The following is a 27,492-nucleotide window of genomic DNA, read 5'->3' as shown; positions in this document are numbered from 1 at the left end:
CACACCACATTGGGTGACTTACTTAACATAACAGAGAGGGTAGGAAATGCCTGATCACATGTGAACCACAGCTAATTATGCTGGCCAAATTCCAGTTAATCATTTCTTTCTCCTTATCATTGTCACTTCAACCTAACATTTACTATAAGCCCATTAGCCTTGGCTCTGGCTAGAATTGGCAATTTAGCCTGAACTGCTACTCCATGTCTTCTATGAATGATACTACATGCTACGCTAGGCCTGCTTCAGCCTTCTCAGTCCTCAGCAGTGACGTGCAACTGGCGTTCCTATGGCAATCACTTACCGTAAAAGTTATCTAAGGAAATGCTTGAATCAATCTATATGGCTGGAAATTACTGTGGGTGGATTCCATTCACTCGGCTTTATACCATTCAGTGACACCTCAGATAGGGGCCAGCCATATGTAAATCAGCCAATGTTCCAAGCTGCCTCGAATTGATGAAATCCTGCACCACCTATGGCTACGTTTTGAAGGTTAACTCTTGGAAATACAGCTAGTGTCAAAGTTACTGGAAGTACCTGTGAATAATCACAACATTGTGGGTGTTAATCACATTTGCCCACCCCATGTACCAGTTACGTTGGCTGACAAATCTAGACATCTTTTGCAGTTTCTGCTGTGGAAAAGTGTTATCTAAATACTCGGATCCACAGTTTTTGTAAATCAGGATCTGGTATTTTAATGCTTTGATGCAATTTGTACACCCACGGTTGACAGCTACGGATTGAGAACATTTAGCAAAGCCATCCGTTTTAGATATGAGATTTAGAGCCAAAATATAGCTAAGTTATGAAAAATAAACAATATACTTTCTCCAGGCTAGAAATTGATGATCTTACTAGAAAGAAGGACTGTTGAAAACTGGCTGATCAATTATCAGACCATGATCAACAGAGACCCTAGCTGCACATCTAAGAGCTATTAAAAAAACGTAGACTAGGCACCAAATACACAATGAGAAAAACAATGAATGATGTTTGTATACCTGGTAATTTACACTGACTGTTTTGTGAATGACAAAAAAATTACAAATTGCCCAAACCAGAGAAATATATTTACGTGTGTCTGGATTTTATATCTTTGTGAATCAGGTGCAGTGCAGTAAATAAATACGTGTAATAGCATAGCTGAATATTAATCAACTTTTGTTGTCAACATAAACCATTTGTTTAGCTATTACAACTGCTGTTTGCTAATTAAGGATAAGTGTCCATGGAAAGGCAAATGATAATAGAAATTGCTCTATTCTGGAGTTAATCTTCAAGTGTCTTGAAAAGCGTGTCCCCATGAGTGACTTTTTTAGTAAGGCAACCTTTGTGTTCGCTGTTCTAGTGGGCTGACTTTAAAGTGTGCTTTTGTTACAGTAAATCTTTGTGTCTGTTCAACAGGTTCGAGCTGTGTATTATTTTGCTGTGGGTGATGTGCCAGACCGTTTGCAGCAGTCACTTCATCAAATGCTTTCAGGGAGTCCATTCCCTATTCACACAGTGTCTTTCAACTCCACTGACAAAGAAACCCTGCTGTTCATGAAAGAATTAAGCCATCAAACCTCTGGCAGGTATGAAACAAAAACCGTTACATAAAACAATGCATGTTTAGTGACTGGGTTCTTATCTACCCTGTTCAGACTGTGGCACTCAGTCACCTTTTGATGGATGACTTCCATTTAGTAGTACTGCCAGTCTGTTTATGCAGGCAATGTGTTTTATTTCCTGCTCCATTAAAATGGTTTATGGATTGGCTAAAAATACTAAAGGGTATTAAAGATTGGGTATACACGGTCTCAGAACGCAATGCATTAAATAAGATGTTTTTTCATACCAATACAATAATTCATGCTATATTTGCAATCTTAATTAAGCATCCTTTACCATTTCTTCAGTTAAAACCGAGATGTTACAAAGTGGTCTCATTAAATCCACCTGCCAATGTTAACCCAGGAATTTATACAAAAGTACTAATTCCATAAGCACAACAATTCCACCTTTTAATATCTTATAACATAGGAAACAAGTTTTGGATAAATAAGAAACAGTGTATAACACATAAAACAAAATAAAAAGCAAAAACATGAAATATATTAGCCTATATGCTTCAAGAAAGGAAAAATTGATGGGCAGAGGGAAGGTGGAAATGGCTAGAGGAAAGAAAAGACCCATTAGTATTTTGTTGGAAAATTAACTTTCATGGTCAACTAATCAGGGAACTCAATATTAAGCATTATATTTTTGTATTCCGTGGTTAAGATTACTGTTGTGTGGAGACTTGGACATGACTTGTTGTGGCAGCAGTAGCGAGCAAAAGAGTAGAATGAATGTGGTCATGTTTTAAAGTTGTAAAACTAGCAGCAGTACAAAAGTGTAGCCTTAGTAGACATCTTCATGCTGTGTTTTGCAGAGGATCTGTTCCTTTGAAGGACTTAGGTTTTCAGTGTCCAGTGAAGAGAGCCCCCAATTGTAGTACTTGCCAGAGATGTGGGAGCGAGATAACTGACGGCTTCCAACGTGAAGATTCAGAGCTGCAGACAACAGCGAAAGCCTTTAAAAATGACGATTCGAATGGGAACAATAAAATGTCAATCAAACGACAGTGACCGTAGAACATACGTTACGTGGGTGTCAAGCTGCCCTACAGTAGCAGAGTGGGCGATTAACTCTTCCCTCCTAATTTGATCCTCAGCAGGGCTGGTGGGAGCACTAGGTGACCTACGTTCACACCCGGAGTGGGATGATTTGACAGGAGCTGGCTAATACACTACAATCCCAAAATATCTGGTAGGGAATCCCCAGAATGTAAGGTGGCTGCGGTGAACTACTCAGCATAGAATAACTTTTACAAGAATTATTTACCTACAGAAAAGAACAGTTCATCAGCCTAAGGCTCTGCGTTACTATTTAGAACTCTCTTCATGTTCTCTTAAGCATACCTACTCTCATTATTGTCCAGAAAGAGCGGAAGACCATCCTCCAAGTCCCTCCTTTTCCTGTAACCCACTAATCCTCTCAGCTAACGTGTTTATTATGCTTAAGGCATTCCAAGATGGGTGAAAGCTTTTGCTTTGTTGATCCCACTTCCTTACTCTCCAGTCCCCTTGACCCCTCCCTACACCTTACATTACAACCTTAATTATGTCTTTCCAACTCTTAAATGTTATCTCTGTCCAACTCCTAAATGGCCTTGCAGCCCCATTTACGTTGAGAGAATCTTCTACCACTGCATCTCCAATCACCCTCCTCCTTAACCTCCCACCTCACACTTGAGCATCTTCCCATCTGCCTCACATGTGATGACCCCCATGCAGTCACTCCTTCTCTTACTATCCCTGTACGGAGAGATTACATGTAGAAGAAACAAAGGCAAACATAAAGTAACATTTCCCTCTCCATGTAAACCCAGTTGTGCTGCCAGCAGTCCTGCCACGGCTATGGAGTTGCAAGGCATGAGGGTTCTCTCTTGGTCATGTAACACTTTCACCAGGGGCAATGGTTCCTTTGAGATTGTGGCATCTGGAGGACTTTGTCTACCCTGGTGTATATTAGCATAGATACCTGACAGCTTTGGTCCGAGGGGTAAATCAGAGCCTTTCATCTAAGACCTTGTGACTAATATTGTGATCAATCTGAAATGGTATTTTACCACCTCTAACTGGCCCATACACTGGGGAGCAGGCCTCAACTGTGGGCTTAGACAATGAAAATCACAACGACTCATCCTGGACCCAAAGCAGTGGCTTTATGTCTCTCCAGCACTGGGATCCTGCTCTCAGCAGCTTATGCCTTTACCAGTGAGTATGCTCAGAGATATGATGGCTTCTCTTCCCCTGAGCTTGTTCTACAGTGTGATACTTTTAAAAAAAAACGTTATTTATTGGATTTTATGACAAGAAATACCACAGAGGAAAACATAAACAGATATAAATGCACAGGGGATCACAGGAAACACAAATTCGTAATCAGAAAGCTCACTTCGCCACCCCAGTTTGGACCCGACCATTTGATAATCAGTCTCAACCCTGTGCCTTAAGGGAACAGTCCAGCCCGAACTGCCAGGCCAGGTCCTCCCTGGACCAGAAACTAGCATCCTGGAACCGGTTTCGGGGTAACACCCCTCATCAGCCAGGCTAGCTTGAATCCAGTGGCAAAGTGAGCCAGGGACCTACGTCTGGGCATACCCTGCCAACTTAGGGCAAACAAAAGGAGATGTTGGACAGAGTGCTGAAACTTTTTAGACACTCCTCCCCAGTCCCAGATCTAGGTTGAATCCATCTTCATTCTTCAGCTCCCTTCGCCACCCCAGTTTGGACCTAGCCATATGCAAATCAGTCTCGACCCTGTGTCTCATGGGAACAGTCCAGCCCGCACTGCCAGGCCAGGTCCTCCATGGACTGGAAACAAGCATCCTGGTACCGCTTTCGGGGTTACACCCCTCATCAGCCACGCTAGCTTGAATCCAGTGGAAATGTGGGCAAGGGACCATCAATTGTTCTTTTTGCAGATGTAAGAAATTGCCATGCTCCATGGCACACCTTGGACATCAGTGTGAATTGGTAGGGTCAAATGTAGCCATGAGATCAGGAGTGGTGTATGCGCGGTGCAGGTATTTGAAGTGTAGCAATTTATGTCAGTGATTATTGGATACTAGACCGGTCTGTTCACAGCAGTAGTACCATGTTGTGTCTGGTAGTGGGCTCTCCAAGTCTCTCTCCCATGCCACTTGAGCCCCCCCACGGCAAGTCTCTGCGACAGAAACATGTGATATAATCGGAAGATTAAATGGGCATTATCTGGGATCGTAATGACCATGGAGAGTGGCAGACAGTCCAAAGGCTCCTATGTAAAGGCCTGTAGCGTAGTGCGAACGGTATAATATAGTCGATAGAGATGAAACTGTCCATATAGGACATGTTATGCCCTTCCGTCAGTGAGGTGACTGAGCATAGCATGGCATCTACAAAAAGGTCAACCAGTCTGTGGAGTCAGCATGTGGTCAGAGTCTGTTTAGTACCTCTGTAGTCATCGGAAGCCCGGGATTATCAGGGATAGGAATGTGTGGAGAGTATAAGAGATCAGAGCCAAGGTATTGTTGTATTTGGTCCAGGCCCAGTGTTTGGTCTGGAGCATCTGTATCTCTGAAGGAGTCCTGGGTAGGCCACATTGCATAATAGTGAAGAGAGGATATAGGCGGGCTTGAGTCCACTACGGTTTAAAAAAAAACAGCATGCGTTGGGCATATATTCAGTGTTTAACAGCTGATTCTTGGTTGTCTACGGGCCCACACCAGACATGTGTGAATACTATGTAAGGTGTTAAAAAAACTATTTTTCAGAACTATATGGATGTTAAGAAATACATTTAAAAAACAGGGTAGCACCACCTTTTTAATTATGGCAATTCTACTACCGACTGACAAGGGACATTTAATCCACTAATCGACTCATGATGACAGCCTGTCGTTTGCGGGGTCATAGTTGAGGCGGCTGATCTCAGCTCTATTTCGATATTGAAGTATTTGGGGGGATCTGTACACCACTTTAAGGGGAGCTCCAGGGGACAGGAGACAGTGGTGTCAGTCAGAAGGAAAACTTCAGATTTACTCCAGTTGAAAGTATGACCAGAGAGCATCCTGAAGCAAACAACCTAGCGATTTAGAGGGGGGAGATTGGTCTCGGGGTCTCTGATGAACAACATCACATCATCAGCATACAGGGAAGCTAAATGGGGCTGCGGTGGAATCGTAGCCCACGCGCCAGATGGTGTTCCTGAAAATGCCGCACAAAGGGATCCATGGCGATGATGAATAATAGGGGGAAAGGGGGCACCCCTGTCTAGTCTCCGGGTTAGCACAAACTGGTCGGTTAAGGTGCCATTCACTTTTAGTCGGTCCAGTGGGGCAGTGTACAGTAGGCAAACTAGGTCACAAAATCCCTTAGGCACCCCAAGTTTCCGCAGGGTAGCATTCAGAAAAGACCATTCTAGCGAATTAAATGCCTTTTTGGCTTCGAGTAAAACTGCTGCGGCAGGGAGATCAGGAACAATCTGATTGAGAACAGCAAATACAGTTTGAAGGTCAACCGATGTGGACCGATTAGTGACAAACCCACATTGTAATGGGGAGATTATCTTGTCCATAAGAAGGTAAAGGCGAGTAGCCAGGACCTTAGCCAGAATCTTATAGTCGTGGTTTAATAGTGACAGGGGTCTTTACGAGGCACAGCTGTCTGGGGGTTTGTCAGGTTTGAGCAAAAGGGTGATCACTGCCTTGTGCATTGTACGGGGGAGGCTTCCCCATGTTAGGCATTCTAATAGACTTCCAAAAGGCGGGGGAGATTAATAATGCTTTGTAAGTCTAATAAAAATCCCCGGTGAAACCGTCAAGACCCGGGACTCGTGTGCCACTCAGGTCATCGATGGCTTGTGAAATCTCATCACAAGTTTTAGATGAGGCTAGGAACTGTTGCTGTCCCCCCTCCAGCCAGACCATGGACACTTCTGCCAAGTAATCAGCCAGTGCTTTCTCAGCAGTGACACCACGTGATGTATATAGATGGGTATAATAAGTCAGGAAGCATACGAGAAGCCTACGGTGTGTGTGACGGAGGAACCATCATCCAGCCAGAGGTGCGTAATAAAGGAAGCCTAGTATGGGGGGCGGAGCAGTCTGGCCAGCATGCGGCCAGGCAGCTCGCCCTCACCATATGTTATGTTATCCACCATTTGTAATGCACACGGATACTCAGAAGTGTCCCGGGCGCGAAAGCCAACTTGGAGAAGAGAGGATGGCTTATGCCCTGGCTGGAGAGTTAATTAAAAAGCAAAGTTTTTAGCTGCTTTTTAAACAGCCTAAGGTCATGGTTGTTCCTGAGCTCAAAGGCCAGACTGTTCCAGGCCTTCGCCGCCCTGACCGAGAGGGAGCTGCCTCCCATTCTGACGAGGCGGTGGCGAGGAATAACCGCAAGGCATTGTCCCGTGGAACGAAGGTGTCTGAGAGGGACATAAAAGTCAAAGCGTCTCCTGAGATACATAGGCCCTGATTTATAGAGGGCACCGTGAGTGATGGTAAGGGCCTTAAACAGAACATGCTGGTCAACTGGAAGCTAGTACAGATGGCGAAGAGGTTGCTTAGCACTGGACCTGCCTGGAATACCCAGTAGTGTTCTAGCGGCCGCATTCTGGACAGTCTGAAGCTTTTTTAGCTGGTATCCAGGAAGACCAATGTAAAGGGCATTGGCATAGTCTAACCGCGAAAGAATGAGAGCGCGGGTCACCATTTCTTTAGCAGCTTTCAGCAATAGTGGCAAAATTTTCTTGAAAAGTTTCAGTGTGCCGAAGCATACTCCCGCCAGTTTGTTAATCTGCGTTAGAAATCTGAGGTCCTCGCTAAACCAGACCCCCAGATTTTTTGCTGGCCTTTCCATGGACTTCGGCGTGGGATACCCCTCGGGCCACAGGTCGTCCTAAAAATGCAGCGGAAAGACCCGTAGAGGAGTACCTCATACTTATCCTCGTTGCATTTAGGCTGGGCCATCGCTAACCATTTAAAAACTTCAATCAGACAGTTTTTGGCTAGGTCGGGAGATTAATCATTTTTCTTCTATGTGAAAAGAAGCTGGGTATTATCGGCATATGCTATGATTTTCGCACCCAGCCCTTACACCAGATAGATTAGCGGCGTCACATAGACATTAAAAAAGGAGGGGGCTCAGGGTTGAGCCTAGCGGGACACCCGTGGACATGTTTCTGGGTGAAGAAGAGAAAGGTGGCAGCCACACTTGTTGTGTTCTATTTGTCAAGAAAGATTCAATCCAGTCCCAAACCAGGCCTGAAATTTTAATGCTGGTCAGGCGGGCTAGGAGTTGGCGATGTGGTACCGTGTCGAAAGCGGCGGAGAGGTCCAACAAAATCAGGGCCGCTCTGCCGCCTAAGTTGAGGCATTCCCTAATAGCCTCCGCCATCTCGACCAAAGCCGTCTCCGTACTATGAGAGGCCCTGAAGCCAGACTGGGCAGGGTGGAGGGTGCCAGAGGTCTCCACAAACGTGGAAAGTTGTTTGTAGGCTGCCTTCTCACACACCTTCGCCACCGCCGGGAGGAGTGAGATCCCGTAGTATTTGCCCAAATAGTTCACCTCACGACTCGCAAGGTCCCAAAACTCTTGCAGTAGTGTTTGCTGCCGATGTAATGACGAGGGGGGGGGGGTCATCAGTTAGGGCCTATGTGTCCAGATCCTTTAATTCCCGCTCAATTGAGGCTAGTTCTCCATGCATGGAATGGAGCACCTCAGAGTGCTTGGCAATGCATACCCCTCTGACGTATGGCTTGAAAGCTTCCCAGAGTTTTGAATATTGTTGTAGGTCCCAGTGTTGAGTTGGAAGTATTCCACAATTGTGTTCCGAACCTCCACTCGGAAAACGTCATCGAGTAGCGCAGCCATAGGAAAGCGCCAGGTCACGCTAGGCAACACTATCTTGGGGAGCTGAAGGGTCAGAAGTACTGGAGAGTGATCCGATAGGGTTCGGAGAGAGGTTCAATCTGTCCAAGAATGCCGCCGGGTGAGGAGCTCCGGCCGGGAGCTCCCTTACCAGGGACTGCCTTTTTGACATCAATCCCGGGAAATATTCCCCTTCGACCATCCACAACTCTGGGGATCTGTGGACTGCATTCCGGCATTTCCTCCCACCCCCAAGTGAATTTTGTTGTCCGGCTGCAACACCAACAGACTATCCAGATAGACGCTAGTGGATCCCTATCAACATGGCCGATGCTTCGGTTGAGCTGCCTATGTAGCTGAGAGGCGATGGGCTAGGGATCACCCCTACGGCCGTCACCTACCTTCTGGGCATGACCACGGTTGCTCAACATCCCGCTACGCCTTTCTGGGACTACTGCTGGGACGCATGAGTCGTGTTCCCCTGACAAAGCAGCAATGTGAATGCTGTGACGCCACTGCCCTGTGTCCCTGAGCTTGCTTCCTCTATGAATCCTGAGTTAGTGCGCCCTCCTGACCCCGTAGCTGCCACCCCTTTCCGGGGATGCTGCCTGGGGACCCAAGTCGATTTCCCTTAGATAAGATAATTCAGCATGTTAAATCGAGACGCTGCTGCCCCTGTGGCCCGAGTGTTTTTCGTGTCGACCCGCGTGCGATCGACAATTTCCAGTCTTCCGCCCTCCCAATCCTGTGGGTGCCTCCTCCATCCAGTCCTGCTCCATGAGGTTGGTTTCCTCACGGTTTTTGGATTGGGTTTATGTGGATCTGCAATTCTGCCATTTTGGGCTGAAGTTATATGGGTCTGTGACCTGGGCTCTCCATCTTGACGGCTTTACCGGTTCTTTGATCTCGACTTGCCACCGGTCTACGTCTTGGTGTTGCCAGCCTGTCCATTGCTTCAAGTCGACCCCCCCTTTGGGACACCTACACCCCTCTCGACTTGAATGGTCAATGCGGGACACCCTTCTCGCCCCCTCCTTCAGACCCGCTCCATAACCATGCTGCTCCAACGCTGTGAATGAGTCTGGCACCGGATGTTGTGATTCCATGACCCCAACGGGTTTGTGGGCTTGTTGACTCTGACTTTTGTGGGTCCCCTGATGTACTATCTTCCATTGCCGGTATACCTGCCCTGGTCTGTTTTCCAGCCTCTTGACTCAACCCCTCTCCCCCACTACCTTCTATGCTCCATGGGACTTGTTTCTGTGTTATTCTATGCTCTGGTAACCTGGTGTAATTATGTAAAACTGTTTTTCTTACGCCACTCTCATGTAAAGCGCTCTGATACCTCCGGGTCTAGCCAACGCTATATAAAACTCTTCAAATAAAATAATTAAATGTTCAATATCAACGGTAGTGGGAAACAGGTCCGGAGTGAGATACCAGTGATCGATGCATGACCACGATCTGTGGGTAACAGAGTAGAAGGTATAGCCCTTGGTTAGCGGCTGCTTAGAGCACCAAGTATCAGCAAGGAGAAGAGACCGAAGGAATGATAGCGCTTGTTTAGAGCAGGGTATGGTCATATGTCCGATGCCAGTCGAGCCAGAGAGGGACCAAGTGTGAGATTAAAGTCGCCCCCATTAATATAGAGTCAGCATGCAAATGGGCGAGTTGCGTGGAAATGCTCAAGAAAATTTTGGGGCCATCAATGTAAGGGGTGCAGATATTGACCAGCAAAAGGGAAATAGTTGCGAGCTTGCCAGAAACTAATAAATAGCGGCCCTCCAGGTCAGTAATTATCTCACGCACTTTGAAAGGGATGCCCTGTGAACTAGGATGCAGACACTTCTGGAATATGTGCTATAGTTGGCAAAGAAGCGATTGTCCCCCCTGTTGAGAACCGTAATGCTTGAGGGGAGTTCGGAGCACAGTGGGTTTCTTGTAAAACAGCTATCTTTGTCCCGTGTCTGGTCAGGTAGGACAACACGTGTCATCCCTTCCAGGGGTTGGTCAGACTCCGTACATTCCAAGTCATGCACCCAAGTGTTGGCATCTCAGGTTCTTTAGTGGGTGGAGTTATCTAACTAGGGAGATGAGGTTCGGGAATCCCGGTGCATGGTTAACTGATAGTGCACTGCCTGTAATACAATCAGTCCCCTGTGTGAAGAAAAGAGCAAAGATAGTAAAGCAAAACATAAAAAAAACCAAACCTCCAACCAACATCGGACAGCAAACAATCTGTATCCGGTGAAACCTGTCAAGATCCCAAACAACCAGAAGGGAGAACAAACTGTTGGAGAAATGCTTGGGGGGAAAGGAGAATCCCTATTGACTTTAAACTTGGCAGAGGAGTAGGTAGCCTTATCTGGAACATGGGTAGAGTCAATGGATAGAGTCCCGAAGCGGCATAGTCCATAATTGTATACCCAATCCAGGAATGATCGGTCAACTGCGGTAATCGTATGGAGAAAAAAGGTGGAGTATCACGAGTCCGTTGGGAACGGGTGGGGGAGCAAATGGACAACCCCCCTTGGCGACCCAGATCCCACATGATGATGCTTGCAGAAGTTAGTGACTTCAGCAGGAGTGTCGAAGATGTGAGAATTGTCATTAATCTGGATAGGCAGTCACGCCGGATATAGTATGGCAAAACACACGTTAGCTTTTTGGTGTGTACGCTTAATGTCAGTGAATTTGTGGCGTGCCTCTTGCACAATTGGAGTAAAGTCAGGAAAAAAGAATAGAGTCATACCCTGAAATTGTAGTTGCTCCTTGTCGCAGGTGAGTCACTGAACAGTGTCTCAATCATGATAATTGAGAAGCCTGGCAACGATCAAACAAGATGGTGTGCCAGGTGCTGGTTGTGGGCCTAGGGTTTTGTGTGCTCTCTCAACCGCAAACGTGGACAAAAATGCTTTCCTGCCAAAGAGATCCTCAAGTAGATGCTCCACATAGCTGTTCATGTGGTCGGTATTGGTGGATTCTGCTATTCCGGCAATGTGGATGTTGTTTCTGGGTGAACGCGCCTCCAAGTCTTCGGCTTTAGCAGCTAAGGAGTATCTCAATTTTTTTCAATATGTTTAGTGGTCGTAGGGCCGACATCTTTGAGGTCGGAGACCCGTTGTTTAGTGGCACTGATGCGTGTCTCATGTTGATCAAGCCGCTCATGAATACTCTGCAGCTGGGTTGTGAGCTTGTCAAGGCGGGAGTCCACTGACTTGAAGCTAGCTCTCAGTTCATCCAAGAATGCCGCCGTGTCCTCCATTGCCGGGGAGTCGGACCCACATGATCCAGAGGCCGTCCCCTGAGAGCCCTCATCATCTCCACGTCAGAGGTTTTGGCAGCATCAAAGGAGAGTGGGCGCTGCCGGGGATCATTGCACCCCATTAGAGAAGTATGCGGCTGAGGCCTTATAGCAGTGGAAAGCAAAAAAGGAGCAGAGGACGCCAGTCAGGTGGAGCGGCGGTGCTCGCCAGCGTATCATCACGGTCAGGTGAGTAGTCAGTGGGTAGTCCCCCAAGCACAGGCACAGTCTCGTAGTACACTTGGAGGTGCTGCAATAGCAAGGAGAGCTGCCCAGACAGACCCGGAGGCCTTTCCACCTGATGTGTGCTCCTATCTAGCATGCCCCACATGACCCTGCCAGGCGTTTGATCCCTGGCTATGTGCCAGGGATCAAACGCCTGGCAGGGTCATGTGGAGCATGCTAGATAGGAGCACACATCAAGTGGAAAGGCCTCCGGGTCTGTCTGAGCAGTAAGCTGCGTAGCTGCACAGCCAGCCGTTCCAGCAGCAGCACCGGGCAACTGTGTGACGGGGAGCATAGCTGCAGCTGCACCATGGGGAGCACGTGTGTAATGGCCGCTGGGGCATCCAAGCAGTTAACTCCACGCAGCTCCGACTGCCGCAGAGCCAGTAGTGCAGAGACGTCTGTCACGGTCTGTGCGACAGGTAAGGGACTGGTAGGCATCGGGTTAATATTCATCCAATTCACTCACCGCCGCAGCCCGGAATCCAGCACTAGTTATAGACTGGCCGTCCATCACTTCCAGCAGTGAGGCCACATCTTTGAACTCTGCTCAATGAGGCCCTGAAGTAACGGGGCAGCCACCAAGCACTTCCGTGGCCCCGCCCTCAGGCTCGCCCACGACTCCAGTCGTCGCAGGGCCTCCAAGGGCCGCATCAGGCAGTGAGCACAGCCGATCGCAACACCACACTGCCGCCCGTCAGGTGGAAGCGGATTAGGTCATCGACTTGGGGGATCAAGGCACGCCTTTCGCCACAGTGGCAGTGCAAGCAGGGATCTGGGAGCCGAGAGAGGATATCGAGTGTCGGTGTGATCTCTGGAGCTTCAGGCTTGATCGCCCATCTTGGTCCTCTGCCAAGCAACGCCTGCCTATAGTGTGGTACTTGAATGCAGGTTTCCTGTGCTAGCTGAGAAGGCACCAGAAGTCTGTAGACCTGGGTCTCGCCCTTATGCAAAGGCTCCTTTGCAGCTACTATCTGGTGTACAATGCAAGTTGTCCCAGATGGAGCCTTCCTGCAAGATAGATTCCGAAAGCTGCAATTCTCTAACATCCCACACAGGATACTCAGGTTGATCTTCCCTAGGGAAGGTGGGAAGCGCATTATTCTAGTGGCAAATGTTTATTCTTCAGCCACTAAAATGCAGGTCCCACTAACTTGGCCCGTATCATTGTCTGTAGTGCTGCCCTGTCCTGATCAACCATCCAACCCACTCAGGAACTGCAGAGTAGTCTTGTTAATTGCCTGATCAGTGGTCTGGTGCAATTAAGGAATGGAGCTCAATTTCTGTCAGAGGCTCTTTAGGGTCTTTGCTGCTCATCTCCCCTCAGGAGCTCCCGACAGCTAGCACCCACTCTAGACCCACCTCTGTCATGGCATTATCACCACTGATGTGGCCATGGGAATTTCAGCAGGAATTGCAGGTCAGCAGGGGATACGGAAAGCTCCCCTGTCTTTCTCACACATTGACATGGGTCACTCCAGTGGTGTCCTGCATTCTAGATTATGCAAGCACCCTGGTCTGTGCTGGCCCATCCTCTGCTTTAGGACTGCCATGCTGTTGTGCCCTGAGAGTCTTTGGAATAGTCAAGGAGCCTAATCATGTCAGCCTTCTTTGCAGTAATGGTCTCAGGGTATTTGGCAAAGTCAGCTAGCCTAGTTGCGTGGGTCCACCTTACAACCAAGGTGTCCAAAACTATTTAAGCTTTACAAATGACTCACCAAGAATCTGCTATAAACCGTAAAGAATTCAAGGAGTCTGGTGGACAGAGATAAACTCTCTTCCTGCGGTGTGACTCAGTTGGCTCTTGTATTGATGAAATGATGGATTAGGGCTTGTGGGCTTAAACTCTGAAGTAGACCTATCTAATACAATCAGAGGCAGACCTAGCGGTGTACAGTTATCTTCCCACCTTTTCTGATGTCACCATGTGGAGGACATCTGTCATGACAAGATAGTCTCCTGTAGGCGCACACCAGGCCAGAATAGTGCTGAGACAGTTTACTCCAAGCTCTGGTTGGATACTCCTAGTACCACATGCATTGTCAGTTTTCCTCATGCCTAGTAATACACATTGTCAGTTTCAATTATGCCCAACAGTATAAATTGGTGTTTCCTGTAGCTATCAGTTCCTGTATTTAGAGTGGATTGGGAACCAAAATCATGCCTGGCAAAGGTTTTCTAATCTGTCTTCACTTCAAAATGTGAGCAGATAGAATGAGCAAGCTCAGCCCTCTCCTTGACTGGTTGGGTGTAGACAGGAAAGTTTACACAAAAGACAACCTTGGAAAAAATGGGCCAAATGGTTTATTTAATAGCACAAGTTGTCAAATATATTGATAACATTTTTCGAGGATTTATAGACATTTCTAACAGGGAAACTAATGAAAAATCCCTATATTTCAGGGTTTGCCTGATTGCCTAACAGCAATATGTATGTGACTATACAAAATTATATGCCAGATTAAAAAAAAATGGGTATGCAGCAGTCAAATATATGTGCAGCAGAAGATTTATTGTCCCTCTGTACTGCTCAGCACACTGAATCAACACAGACTCGAAATCCTCGAACAACAGCAAAAACACTGCTTTTACATTATGCTAATCTCTATTCTATTACTGTGCAAGTAAAAGCCAACAAAAAGATTTGTGCTCCTAATAATCACCAATGTTGTTAGACCTGACACCCTTCAGTAGTAGATCCCCAAACCTTTTGTCTCCACCCCTTGGGACATTTAATTTACTTGTAAGTCCCTAGTAGATTGTACCATATGGTCACTGTTAGACTTGGGGGTCTCTGGTTGGCGCAAGGTTGCCCTTGTGTCAAGCAGGAACCCTCTCCTCTACGTCAGGGCGCAGGATAACCCCTTTTGGATGACCCTTGCTCACCCTCTAGGTGCGTGGCGTGAGCAGCCAAGGCTATTCTCCAGGCGGTAGTCAGTTAAGCAGTTGCAATCATACACACAGTAAATACATCAATCCCCCCCAGAAATGGACACCAGACTTGGATATGTAGAAAAATACGCTTCTTTATGTAAAAATAGGTATATATATCTCAGCAGACTTATCACAAGACTAGTAACGTTGTTTTGATGCCACCAGATTATCAAGCAGGCAAACGGTTCTTTAAGCGGATGCTCTTTTAGTCTCTTTTCAATGTCACTTGGGAGATTCCAGTCTTTGACTTACTTCAGGCCTACCGCGGCTCACGCATCGGTCGTGGGCGCGCTCGCGCCGTGCACAGCTCCTCCCGGTGGCTCCCGGGCAGCGGCGGTGAGACGGGCGTGCGGTAAGGATTTAACGGGGAAGTAAGGCGGTGCGGGCCCGAGCCCGATATTGGAATTCCTGTAGCACTGTTGCGAGGAGAGAGTCGGCACAGATCGGTGCGACTCTCGGCTTTGGAGAAGTGTTCTTGGGTCCTCAATCAGCGGGGGTGGGCAGCAGGCAGGCGCGGCCAGCGACCCTTAGCACGCTGGTGCAGGGGGGTCTCCACAGCGGGGGCGGCGCGGCCTGAGGTGTCCGGGGATAGCGAAGCGGGGTCACAGGGCACAGTCAGTGCAGCTGGGTGACCCGGCGTAGATCACAGTCGTCGGACGGATTCGGCCGGGAGGGGTGACAGCGCGTTCAGTGCACTCCAGTGGCAGGCGGTGACAAGGGTGCAGGCAACCTAGCCCGGGGACAGAGAGCGGCTCCGGACGGAGCGGGGCTCTCACGAGGTAAAGGCAGGCAAGCTGGTCCTGGGGTTCAGTTCAGGGGGCAAGCTCAGATCAAGCCCTTGGAGAATGTTCAAGCACAAAGCAGCAAAGTCCTTTCAGCAAGTCTTTTCCTCTCCTTTCTCAGCAAGGCAAGCAGCAGGCCAGTCCTTCCAGCGTCTTCTTCTCCTCCTAGTCGGGCAGAGGTTCTTTGTGGTAAACAGGATTCTGATTTCTTAGGAGCCAGGCTCCTACTTTTATACAGTGATTCTTTTGTTCTTTAGCGCCAGGGGGCCTGGGCCTGGCCCAGTCCAGTTCTGGAGCACTTTGTTATGGTGACTCTGCTCTTTCCTTTCAGCAGCAGGGCAGAGACATCAGCCGCTCCACAGGGGGCGGCGCCGGCTTTGTGGTGGCAGAGCACAGGTCTATTCAAGAGTCAAGGTGTACTCCTCCCACCCATCCTGGTGTCATCTCTCTACCCACCACCTGGCAGCCAACCTGTCTCTGGGGATTCCCCAACCCTGCTCCTTACTGTTGCTAGGCAGAACACACACACACAGCAGAGGCGGACTGAAATGGCCAGGTCAGTAAATACTAACTTTCTAAAAGTAGTATTTACAAACCCAGGATATTAAAATAAACTTGACTACAAGAAGTATTTTATTATTCTGAGTTCAGGCATACTAAACTTGATATTCTACCATGCTCTATGAGTCCACTGGGTTCACAGCGTGTAGCGACTCCAGCAGCCCATTCTGGCCTATGGAGAGCAGGTAGCCTTCAATAGTGAAAAACGAAAATGGCTGTAATTCACTACTAAGACATGCCACACACATCAGGGCATGTCCTACCTTATGCCTACAATGCACCCTGCCCTTGGGCCTACCAGAGGGGTGGCTAATATGTAGGTAAGGGAAGGTTTAGGGACGGGCAAGTGGGGGCACTTGCGCAGTCAGCGCGACAGTCCCAGACCGCACGCAGGGTCTGCGGTAGCAGACCCTAGACATATCTTACAAGGCCGCTTTCTGTGGGTGGCACAACCAGCGCTGCAAGCCCACCAGCAGCATTGGCATTCACAAGCCCTGGCACCCCTGGTGCACTTTACTGGGGACTGACAGTAAATCCAATAAACCAATCATGAACATCAATTACAGGTACACTTTACCTAGGGAGCACTTGCACTGCGGCACGGATTAGCCGTGGCGCAGTGCCCTGAGCGGACAACACCAGCAAAACATTTGAGGCACACCATCAAAAAAGTGGAAGGGAAACTCACGCCAAGGTGCCAGGTCTAACACGTGTCCCCTCCAGCTGAAATGTGGGGAGAACTACCCTTGCCCAGGGGGTTCCTCGTCACTAAGGCGGAAATACCTGGACAGACCGTCAGCGTTGGCGTGATCTGTACCAGGACGGTGTTCCAACGTAAAGTCCATACCCTGTAGGGAGATGGACCACCTCAACAGTTTTGGGTTCTCACCCCTCATTTGCATCAACCATCTGAGGGGCCTGTGGTCTGTCTGAACATGGAAGTGAGACCCAAACAAGTAGGGTCTTAGCTTCTTCAGCGCCCAGACCACAGCAAATGCTTCTCGCTCAATTGCACTCCACCTACTTTCCCGGGGAAGTAACCTCCTGCTGATGAAGGCTACGGGTTGGTCCTCGCCCTCCTCAGTCATCTGTGAGAGAACAGCCCCTACACCATGCTCTGAAGCGTCTGTCTGCACTAGGAATTCCTTGGAGAAGTCAGGGGCCAAGAGCACGGGTGCCGTGCACATGGCAGTCTTTAGGGTGTCGAAAGCTTTCTGACAGGTGTCAGTCCAGATCACGTTCCTGGGCTGCTTCTTGGAAGTCAGCTCTGTCAAGGGGGCAACAATCGTTCCATAGCCCTTGACAAACCTCCTGTAGTACCCAGTGAGCCCCAGGAAGGCCCTCACTGCGGTCTGTGTCTTGGGGGGCTCCCAAGCCAGGATGGTCTCGATTTTGGGTTGCAAGGGTGCCACCTTGCCACTCCCCACTTGGTGTCCCAAGTACACCACGGAACCCTGCCCGATCTGGCACTTGCTTGCTTTGATCGTGAGGCCTGCTCGGCGCAGAGCCATCAACACTTCCCAGAGGTGGCGCAGGTGCTCGGGCCAGGTGGCACTGAACACTGCGATGTCGTCCAGGTAGGCGGCACTGAACTCATCCAGCCCAACCAATACCTGGTTGACCAACCTCTGAAAGGTGGCAGGGGCATTCTTCATTCCAAATGGCATGACCCGGAACTGGAAGTGCCCATCTGGTGTAGAGAATGCTGACCTCTCTTTGGCCCCTTCGGTCAAGGCGATCTGCCAGTACCCAGACGTTAAATCAAACGTGCTGAGGAACCGGGCAGCCCCTAGCCGATCAATGAGCTCATCAGCTCTGGGGATGGGGTGCGCGTCAGTCTTAGTTACTGAATTGAGTCCTCTGTAGTCCACACAGAACCGGAGTTCAGGTGTGGCTCTCGGCGCAGCAGCTTTGGGGACCAAGACCACGGGGCTGGACCAAGGACTGCTGGAGGACTCAACCACCCCTAACGCAAGCATTTTGGAGACCTCCTCCTTGATGCAAGCTCCGACCCTGTCAGTTACCCTGTAAGCCTTGAGCTTCACAGGTAAGCTGTCTCCTGTGTCCACATCATGGACGCACCAATCTGTGACACCAGGAACCAGGGAGAACCTATCTGGAAACTGCCCCAGCAAGTGGCGGCAATCTTCCTGTTGTTCGGGCGTCAGGGTGGGTGAGAGGTTAACTCCATCCACTGACCCATCTTTCTCAGAGGCTACTAAGAGGTCAGGAAGAGGCTCGGTCTCCTCTTCCATCCCATCATCAGTGGCCAGCAGCATGCCCACTTCGGTCCTCTCTAAGTGGGGATAAAAGGCGGTTAACATGTAGGACCCTCAAAGGGTTCCTGGGAGACTGCATGTCCACCAAGTAGGTGATAGGACTTTTGCGCTCCACAACCTCAAATGGACCTGTCCACTTATCCTGAAGTGCACAAGGCTCCACTGGGGCCAAGACCCACACCTTTTGTCCAGGTTGAAGCTCTACCAGAGTGGCATTCCGGTCGTACCACCGCTTCATCTCCTCCTGGCTGGCTTCCAGATTTGCCTCAGCAAGTTGCCTGAAACGCCTAGTCAGGTTTCGGAAGGCCAGCATGTAACTGTATACATTCTGGGGAGGTTTCCTGGGAGATTGCTCCCAGCCTTCCTTTACCAAACTCAGAGGTCCTCTTACCGGGTGACCATACAGAAGCTCAAAGGGGCTGAACCCTAGAGACTTCTGTGGCACCTCTCGGTAAGCGAAGAGCAGGCATGGCAAGAGGACGTCCCACTTACGCCTCATTGGACCGTCTAGGCCCATGATCATGCCTTTGAGGGTTCGGTTGAATCTCTCAACCAACCCATTTCCTTGGGGGTGGTAAGGAGTGGTGAACTTGTAAGTTACCCCACACTCCTTCCACAGGGATTTCATATATGTGGATATGAAATTGGTCCCCCTGTCGCTCACCACCTCTAGAGGGAATCCCACTCGGGAGAAAATTCCCATCAGTGCTCGTCCCACCACGGGGGCCGTCACTGTCCTCAGAGGGATGGCTTCAGGGTACCGGGTGGCATGGTCCACCAAGACCAGGATGAACCTGTTGCCCAGTGCTGTCTTGGGGTCCAGAGGCCCCACAATATCAATACCCACTCGCTGGAATGGCGTACCGACCACGGGGAAGGGCTGCAGAGGAGCCTTGTGCTTCCCTCCGCTCTTACCACTTGCCTGGCAAGTCTGACAGGTTCTGCAGTAGGAATCTGAATTCTTGTGCATTTGGGGCCAGTAAAAGTGGGTGACAAGCCTGTCATAGGTCTTGTCCATCCCCAAATGTCCTGCTAAAGGCACATCATGAGCCAGCCCCAGTAGGAAGGTTCTGAACTTCTGGGGTACCACCAGCACACGGGCTGACCCAGGTTCAGCAGCCTTAGGCTCTGAATACAGGAGGTCACTCTCCCAGTACACGTAGTGTGTCTCGGCCTGAACACCATTGGCCTGGTCTGCAGCCTGCTGCCGCATACCCACGAGAGAAGGGCATTCTTTCTGCTCCCTGCAGAATTCCTCCCTGGAGGGACCTCCTTCTTGCTGCCAATGGGTCAGCTCAGGCAGGTCTCCCAGTTCGGCAATCTGTTCCCCGGTAGGCTCCAGAGCATCCCCCTCAGGGTCTGCTTCCTCCTGGGCCGTGGGAACTTCGGGGGCCGGTTTCCCGCGCCTCCTGCGCCTTCTCCCTAAGGCCGGTTCCTGGACCTCTTCCTCAGGCTCCAGGACCCTTTCAACACCCCTACTGGCTGCCATTGACCGGGTGGTCACGCACGCCCAGTCGGGGAGACCCACCATCCTCAGATGCGTGGTCTTCTCCACCTTTTCCCAAGGGGAGCTCTCCAGGTCGTTCCCTAGCAGACAGTCTACAGGCATGTCAGTTCTCACAGCGACTTGTAGAGTACCAGAGACCTCCCCCCACTCAAAGGGAACTTGAGCCATTGGACAACGACTCTCTATGTTGTCAGCATTGACAACCCTACAGTAGGCATTGGGTACAATCTGCTCTTGAGACACCAGGTGTTGCCTCACCGAGGTCACGCTGGCTCCTGTATCTCTAAGAGCCTCCACCTTCTTTCCATTGATGGTCACTACTTGCCCATATTTCTTAGTGTTAGAGGGTAAGTAGGTTTCAGGGACCATCTCACTGTCTCCTAGCGAGACTAGGGTCATATGCGCAGGACCCCTACCTCCCTGGACTGCTACCTCCTCCCCAAAATTAACATTAGCTACTTGCCGGGGTGGAGCACCAGTGGGTGCTGTCATACCAAACAGGCGACACTTAGGATCAGAGGCAATGTGACCCGGGTCACCACACCTGTAACAATTGAAGGGCCCCTTTGGAACAGGCCTACCTGTTGGGGCCCCGTTCTGCTGCGGGGATGGGGGAGGCTGAGAACCCTTCTGGTGGTTCCCTTGGGGATTACCTTGGGGGCCTTTTTGGAACCCTTTCTGTTTACCCTTGTCCCCCCCACTCTTCTGCTGGGGACCCTGCCCACCTTTGGCGGAGTCTCCCACTTGACCCTTGTGGACCCTGGTGCTGAGCCAGCGGTCCGCCTCCTCAGCAAGCTTCCTCGGGTTGGACAGCTTGCTATCAATCAGGTGCTGGCGTAGCTCAGGAAAACATTGACTGGACAAGTGCTCCCATGCAATTAAATCAAGCAGCCATTGATAATCATTCACTTTGCTACCCTTCACCCAACCATCCAGTGCTCTGCAGAAAAAAGTTACATACTCCACATACGTACTCTCAGGGATCTTCTTAGTCTCCCTGAACCTCTGTCTATATAGCTCAGGAGTTAACCCATACCTGGTCATTAAAGCTGCCTTCATATAGGGGTATGAGGTCTTGACTTCTAGGGGCAAATCTAACAGTGTGTCACGCCCTTTAGCAAGGAACCTTCCCCACAACCCCGCTCCCCAGTCTTTCTCAGGGACCCGGTGTGAAGACATGGCTACCTCATAGGCTCTAAACCACTGCCCTATGTCATCCTTTCTAAAATACTCCTTTACTACATCTTTGGGGATGTACACCTTGGACTCTACCTGCACCGGCGGAGTGCTGCCACCAGAAGGAGCGGTGTCCAAACTTTTCGCCTTCAGCTCCAACTCCTTCAATCTTATATCATGATCCATTTGGCGTTGTTGTGCCTCCAAGGCCAACTTCTGCTTTTCCATTTCCATTTGTCCTGCCAACTTTGCCATCTCCATTGCATGCGCCCTGTCTGCTGCCCTGTCTGCCAGCTCCTCTGGCGACAGGACTCTGCTGGGCTCCCCAAGGTTGTCGGGTGGAACGATGTCCCCCGCATTCTGTGGGTCTCTTGACTCCTTCCAGGCTCTCAACGCCTTGGTGTACTGGACCTTCCTCTTGAATCAAGCATGGGGAACTCGGAGTTTTACACTGTAGCCTTTCAATTGCTCTACTGTGTATCCCTCCAGTCCCTCCCAATCCACCTCCTCTATTCCAGAAATCACAGAGAGTGCTCTTCCAGCAGGGAGTGAGCCAGGCATGGCTGAAGCAATGGTCGATGTCTCAACAGTTCAAAAAAATGAAAACCTGTGGCTGCGTTACTTGGTCTGCTCTCACTATCTGGTGATTAATAATTCACTGTATGCAAACTACAAATGCAAATCCGAAATCCCAGCCGCTGCCAACAATGTTAGACTTGGGGGTCTCTGGTTGGCGCAAGGTTGCCCTTGTGTCAAGCAGGAACCCTCTCCACTACGTCAGGGCGCAGGATAACCCCTTTTGGATGACCCTTGCTCACCCTCTAGGTGCGTGGCGTGAGCAGCCAAGGCTATTCTCCAGGCGGTAGTCAGTTAAGCAGTTGCAATCATACACACAGTAAATACATCAATCCCCCCCAGAAATGGACACCAGACTTGGATATGTAGAAAAATACGCTTCTTTATGTAAAAATAGGTATATATATCTCAGCAGACTTATCACAAGACTAGTAACGTTGTTTTGATGCCACCAGATTATCAAGCAGGCAAACGGTTCTTTAAGCGGATGCTCTTTTAGTCTCTTTTCAATGTCACTTGGGAGATTCCAGTCTTTGACTTACTTCAGGCCTACCGCGGCTCACGCATCGGTCGTGGGCGCGCTCGCGCCGTGCACAGCTCCTCCCGGTGGCTCCCGGGCAGCGACGGTGAGACGGGCGTGCGGTGAGGATTTAACGGGGAAGTAAGGCGGTGCGGGCCCCGAGCCCGATATTGGAATTCCTGTAGCACTGTTGCGAGGAGAGAGTCGGCACAGATCGGTGCGACTCTCGGCTTTGGGGAAGTGTTCTTGGGTCCTCAATCAGCGGGGGTGGGCAGCAGGCAAGCGCGGCCAGCGACCCTTAGCACGGCGGTGCAGGGGGGTCTCCACAGCGGGGGCGGCGCGGCCTGAGGTGTCCGGGGATAGCGAAGCGGGGTCACAGGGCACAGTCAGTGCAGCTGGGTGACCCGGCGTAGATCACAGTCGTCGGACGGATTCCGGCGGGAGGGGTGACAGCGCGTTCAGCGCACTCCAGTGGCAGGCGGTGACAAGGGTGCAGGCACCCTAGCCCAGGGACAGAGAGCGGCTCCGGACGGAGCGGGGCTCTCACGAGGTAAAGGCAGGCAAGCTCCTGAGTGTCACGGCCCTAGGAGGGGGCGATGAGGGGCGCAGTCTCTTTCCAGCGGGATGCACACACGGCTCGAATTGGAGGACGAGCAAAAGCACAGAGAACCCACTGGTCCTGGGGTTCAGTTCAGGGGGCAAGCTCAGATCAAGCCCTTGGAGAATGTTCAAGCACAAAGCAGCAAAGTCCTTTCAGCAAGTCTTTTCCTCTCCTTTCTCAGCAAGGCAAGCAGCAGGCCAGTCCTTCCAGCGTCTTCTTCTCCTCCTAGTCGGGCAGAGGTTCTTTGTGGTAAACAGGATTCTGATTTCTTAGGAGCCAGGCTCCTACTTTTATACAGTGATTCTTTTGTTCTTTAGCGCCAGGGGGCCTGGGCCTGGCCCAGTCCAGTTCTGGAGCACTTTGTTATGGTGACTCTGCTCTTTCCTTTCAGCAGCAGGGCAGAGACATCAGCCGCTCCACAGGGGGCGGCGCCGGCTTTGTGGTGGCAGAGCACAGGTCTATTCAAGAGTCAAGGTGTACTCCTCCCACCCATCCTGGTGTCATCTCTCTACCCACCACCTGGCAGCCAACCTGTCTCTGGGGATTCCCCAACCCTGCTCCTTACTGTTGCTAGGCAGAACACACACACACAGCAGAGGCGGACTGAAATGGCCAGGTCAGTAAATACTAACTTTCTAAAAGTAGTATTTACAAACCCAGGATATTAAAATAAACTTGACTACAAGAAGTATTTTATTATTCTGAGTTCAGGCATACTAAACTTGATATTCTACCATGCTCTATGAGTCCACTGGGTTCACAGCGTGTAGCGACTCCAGCAGCCCATTCTGGCCTATGGAGAGCAGGTAGCCTTCAATAGTGAAAAACGAAAATGGCTGTAATTCACTACTAAGACATGCCACACACATCAGGGCATGTCCTACCTTATGCCTACAATGCACCCTGCCCTTGGGCCTACCAGAGGGGTGGCTAATATGTAGGTAAGGGAAGGTTTAGGGACGGGCAAGTGGGGGCACTTGCGCAGTCAGCGCGACAGTCCCAGACCGCACGCAGGGTCTGCGGTAGCAGACCCTAGACATATCTTACAAGGCCGCTTTCTGTGGGTGGCACAACCAGCGCTGCAAGCCCACCAGCAGCATTGGCATTCACAAGCCCTGGCACCCCTGGTGCACTTTACTGGGGACTGACAGTAAATCCAATAAACCAATCATGAACATCAATTACAGGTACACTTTACCTAGGGAGCACTTGCACTGCGGCACGGATTAGCCGTGGCGCAGTGCCCTGAGCGGACAACACCAGCAAAACATTTGAGGCACACCATCAAAAAAGTGGAAGGGAAACTCACGCCAAGGTGCCAGGTCTAACAGTCACATAGCCTGTAAATGTCATGCTACTAGTGGGCCTGCAGCACTCATTGTGCCACCCACTAAAGTAGCACTTTAAACCATGTCTCAGGCCTGCCACTGCAGTCTGTAGTTCAGTATTAAACTGTAATTTCACCTTGCAAAATAATTATTTTGACAGGCCTAAAACGTCCTTTTCAATACTCATAAGTCACCCCTAAAGTAGGCCCTAACAACTCCTATATGTCAGGGTAATGGTATTTAAAAAGTAGGACATGTGTACTTAAGTTTTACATGTCCTGGTGTGAAAAAGTCTAAAAATCGTTTTTCACTGTGGTAAGGCCAATCTCTCCCATCGACTAGCACAGGGTTACCTTATTGCATTTAATAATTGCTAACATTGGATTGGGAGCTGATAGAGGTATGCCGTTTAGATTCAAATAAATTGTAATTTCAAATCCTCTTTAATGGTAAAGTTATATTATGTGTTATGTTATATTGATTTGTATAGCGCACTATTCACCCGAGAGGGTACCCAGGCACTTGGGAAGGTGTATAGGTATGAGGTCCCCAAAGTGCTTACACAAAGACCAGGTCTTCAGCTTCCTACAGAACTCAAGAAGTGAGGAGGAGGCTCTGATGTGTTGAGAGAGGTCGTTCCATGTCTTGGGTGCAATGTAGGAGAATGAGCGACCTCCAATTTTGCTTTTGCAGATGCGGGGAATGTGTGTGACAGAGAGTGAGGCAGAGATTAGGTATCTGGTGTGTTAGTGAAAGTGTGTACGACTGTTCAGGTATTCTGGTCTTGGGACTTTGTATGTGTGTGTGAGCAGTTTGAATTGGCTGTGCTTGTGAATGGGCAGCCAGTGAAGCTTCTTGAGCTGTGGTGTGATGTGGGTGCGGCGTGGGTGGTTGAGTATGAGTCTTGCAGCTGTGGTTTGGATGGTCTGGAGTATGTCTAGGAGTTGTTTGGAGATTCCAGTATACTGAGTGTTGCCGTAGTTCAGCCTGCTGGTGATGAGTGTTTACGTGATGGTCCGTCTGTTGTTCTATGGCAACCTTTTGAAGATCTTGTGTAGCATACGTAGGATGTGGAAGCAGGAGGTGCACACTGCGTTGACTTGAGCCATCATGTTGAGTTTGTCGCAGTTGGTGAAGTTGGTCCTGGTGGTGGTTGTAATGTCTGTCAGGGAGAGGATGAGTTTGATGTCGTGCGTAGGAGATGACAGTGATGTCTTGTGATCGTATGATGTTTGTGAGCGGTGCCATTATATGTTGTTAGGTGGGGCTGTGTTGGATTCTAAGTCACAGTTTTGAAAATGCCACTTTTAGAAAGTTGGCATTTTCTTATCCCAACCATTTGTGCTTTCTGCTAGTGTCCTGGGTCGCATGTCACATGGCTGTGAATGGTTCTTCTACTGTGATTTGTGTATTCCTCCCAGACAGTCATACAAAGGGGATTAGGTGTTGGCAGGATGAGCCATCCTGCCACAATGGCTAGGGGCATAGCAGTAACCTGCCCCACTTAAGGGCCTTGCCTTCAGCATACAGAAAGGAACTTGACACCAGCCTTTTGTCACCCTAGACAGTTTGGAGCATTGGCATGGGAAGAGAAGAACTTTCCAGAACCGGATGTGGTTCTGGAAAGTCCGCCCCCACACAAAGGCTGGCACCAGGTATAAATATTGGTCCCCAGAACTCCTCTTCAGATCACGTCTGGACCTATGGAAGACTCAGAGGAAGGACTGCCCTGCTGCTAGAAGGACTGCTTTGCTGCCTTGCTGCCTGAGGAAACAAGATTGAACCTGCTCTTTTGAACGCAGAACCACCAGAGTGACTTGAAGGACTAGTTGTTTGGCCTCCTGTGTGATCTACAGAGATGCAGCAAGCTCCCAGATACCTACCCTGCAACTGCCCAGCAGACCAGCATCAATTGGACCTGCCTGAGCCCTGGAGCTGGCCTCTTCTGGAGTGAGCCCTGATCACCAAATGGTACCTACAGGTCCTTGACCTTTAGCAGAAGTCATGGTGTACTCCTCCCGGCGCAACTGAAGGTTTCAATGGAACTGATGCAGGTGACGCAATACGACACATGACCTCTCACCCTTGCACCTCACCACTCTTCATCAGTGGCTTCATTGGAACCGATGCAGTGCGACACAGGATCTCACATTGTAGCACCTTGCTGCTCTTGATCAGAGACTTCAGCAGAACCGACACAGCATGGCGCAGACTGATGCATCTCAACCCCAAACACACATAGGTATAACTCTCAGCGGGCTTAACTTGGTCCTGTACCTGGCGCACGCTCCATCGGTGTCAGCTTGAACTTATGTCTTTGTCCCGATCCAGTGAGACCAGATATCCGCAGATGGCACTTTATGCTTTTAAGCACTATTTCTTCACTACAAACTTTAAAACTCGTAACTCCGGTCGTACTGATTGGATTTCATTTGTTTGTGTGTCATTTTATTTATTACAATTTACTATGTTTCTAAATTGGTTCAGGATTTGTTTGTGCTGTGTTGCGTTTTCACTTTTTTATTGTTTGTGTGCAGCATTAATACACACAGACACGTTGCATCTAAGTCAAGCCTGACCACTTTTTGCAAAATTACCAGAGGGTTAAACACAGGCTAATTTTGTGACTTTCTGTGGTCTACCCTGAGACAAGGATTGTTTTTAATATTTGAGAGGGGCTTCCACCCCTCTCAACTAATAACTAATTTCTTACAATTTTACATTGTGAACACTCAGTGTATCAACAGTCTGGCCCATGTGCTAGCACTGGTGCAGGTTACTCATGCCGCAGACATTAGAGACATCCATTAGGGGACTGGTACTCTCGTGATGCCAGTGTGTGCATTGCCACAGTATTAACAAGTGCCATGGCATTTTCTGCAATCCCATTATATCTTGAAACCCCTGTTGTGCCCGAATCCATGTTATATGCAAAGCACCGTTTTCATTCAAGATACTATATTGCTCAGTTATATAAAGTACCATTGCACAGCACCACTGTTACGCCAGAAATCAAACTGGCACATTATGTTAAGCAACACTGCATTGCCAACATCAACATCTTGATTTATAGAGCCCTATTGGTAATCATACCAGAATTCACATTCCCCTAGTATGTACTGTAATTACGGAACTATTGCCAGGGCATAGATTACATTGCCGTGATATATAAAACACTATTTCAATGTAAGCTTCATTGGCAACATGCTACCGATTCCAGTTACTCATGTTCTCATTACTGCTTCGAGCTAA

At 49.4% G+C, this 27,492-nt stretch overlaps 1 protein-coding gene across 2 annotated transcripts in view; it reads left to right on the top strand.

Moving 5' to 3' along the window:
- The window catches only part of VWA3B (von Willebrand factor A domain containing 3B), a 983,684-nt gene that overhangs the window by 130,080 nt on the left and 826,112 nt on the right, over positions 1–27,492 (top strand). For both annotated transcript variants that reach the window (XM_085622889.1, XM_085622888.1), the window contains exon 7: positions 1,411–1,580. In XM_085622889.1, the coding sequence (XP_085479015.1) occupies positions 1,411–1,580 (170 nt within the window). The remainder of the gene's footprint in view (positions 1–1,410; positions 1,581–27,492) is intronic.

The sequence above is a fragment of the Triturus cristatus genome, chromosome 8, assembly GCF_964204655.1.
Source record: "Triturus cristatus chromosome 8, aTriCri1.1, whole genome shotgun sequence".
Classification (NCBI taxonomy): domain Eukaryota; kingdom Metazoa; phylum Chordata; class Amphibia; order Caudata; family Salamandridae; genus Triturus; species Triturus cristatus.
The sequence above is the reverse complement of the archived record's forward strand: the minus strand, read 5'-3'. Positions and strand labels throughout refer to the sequence as shown.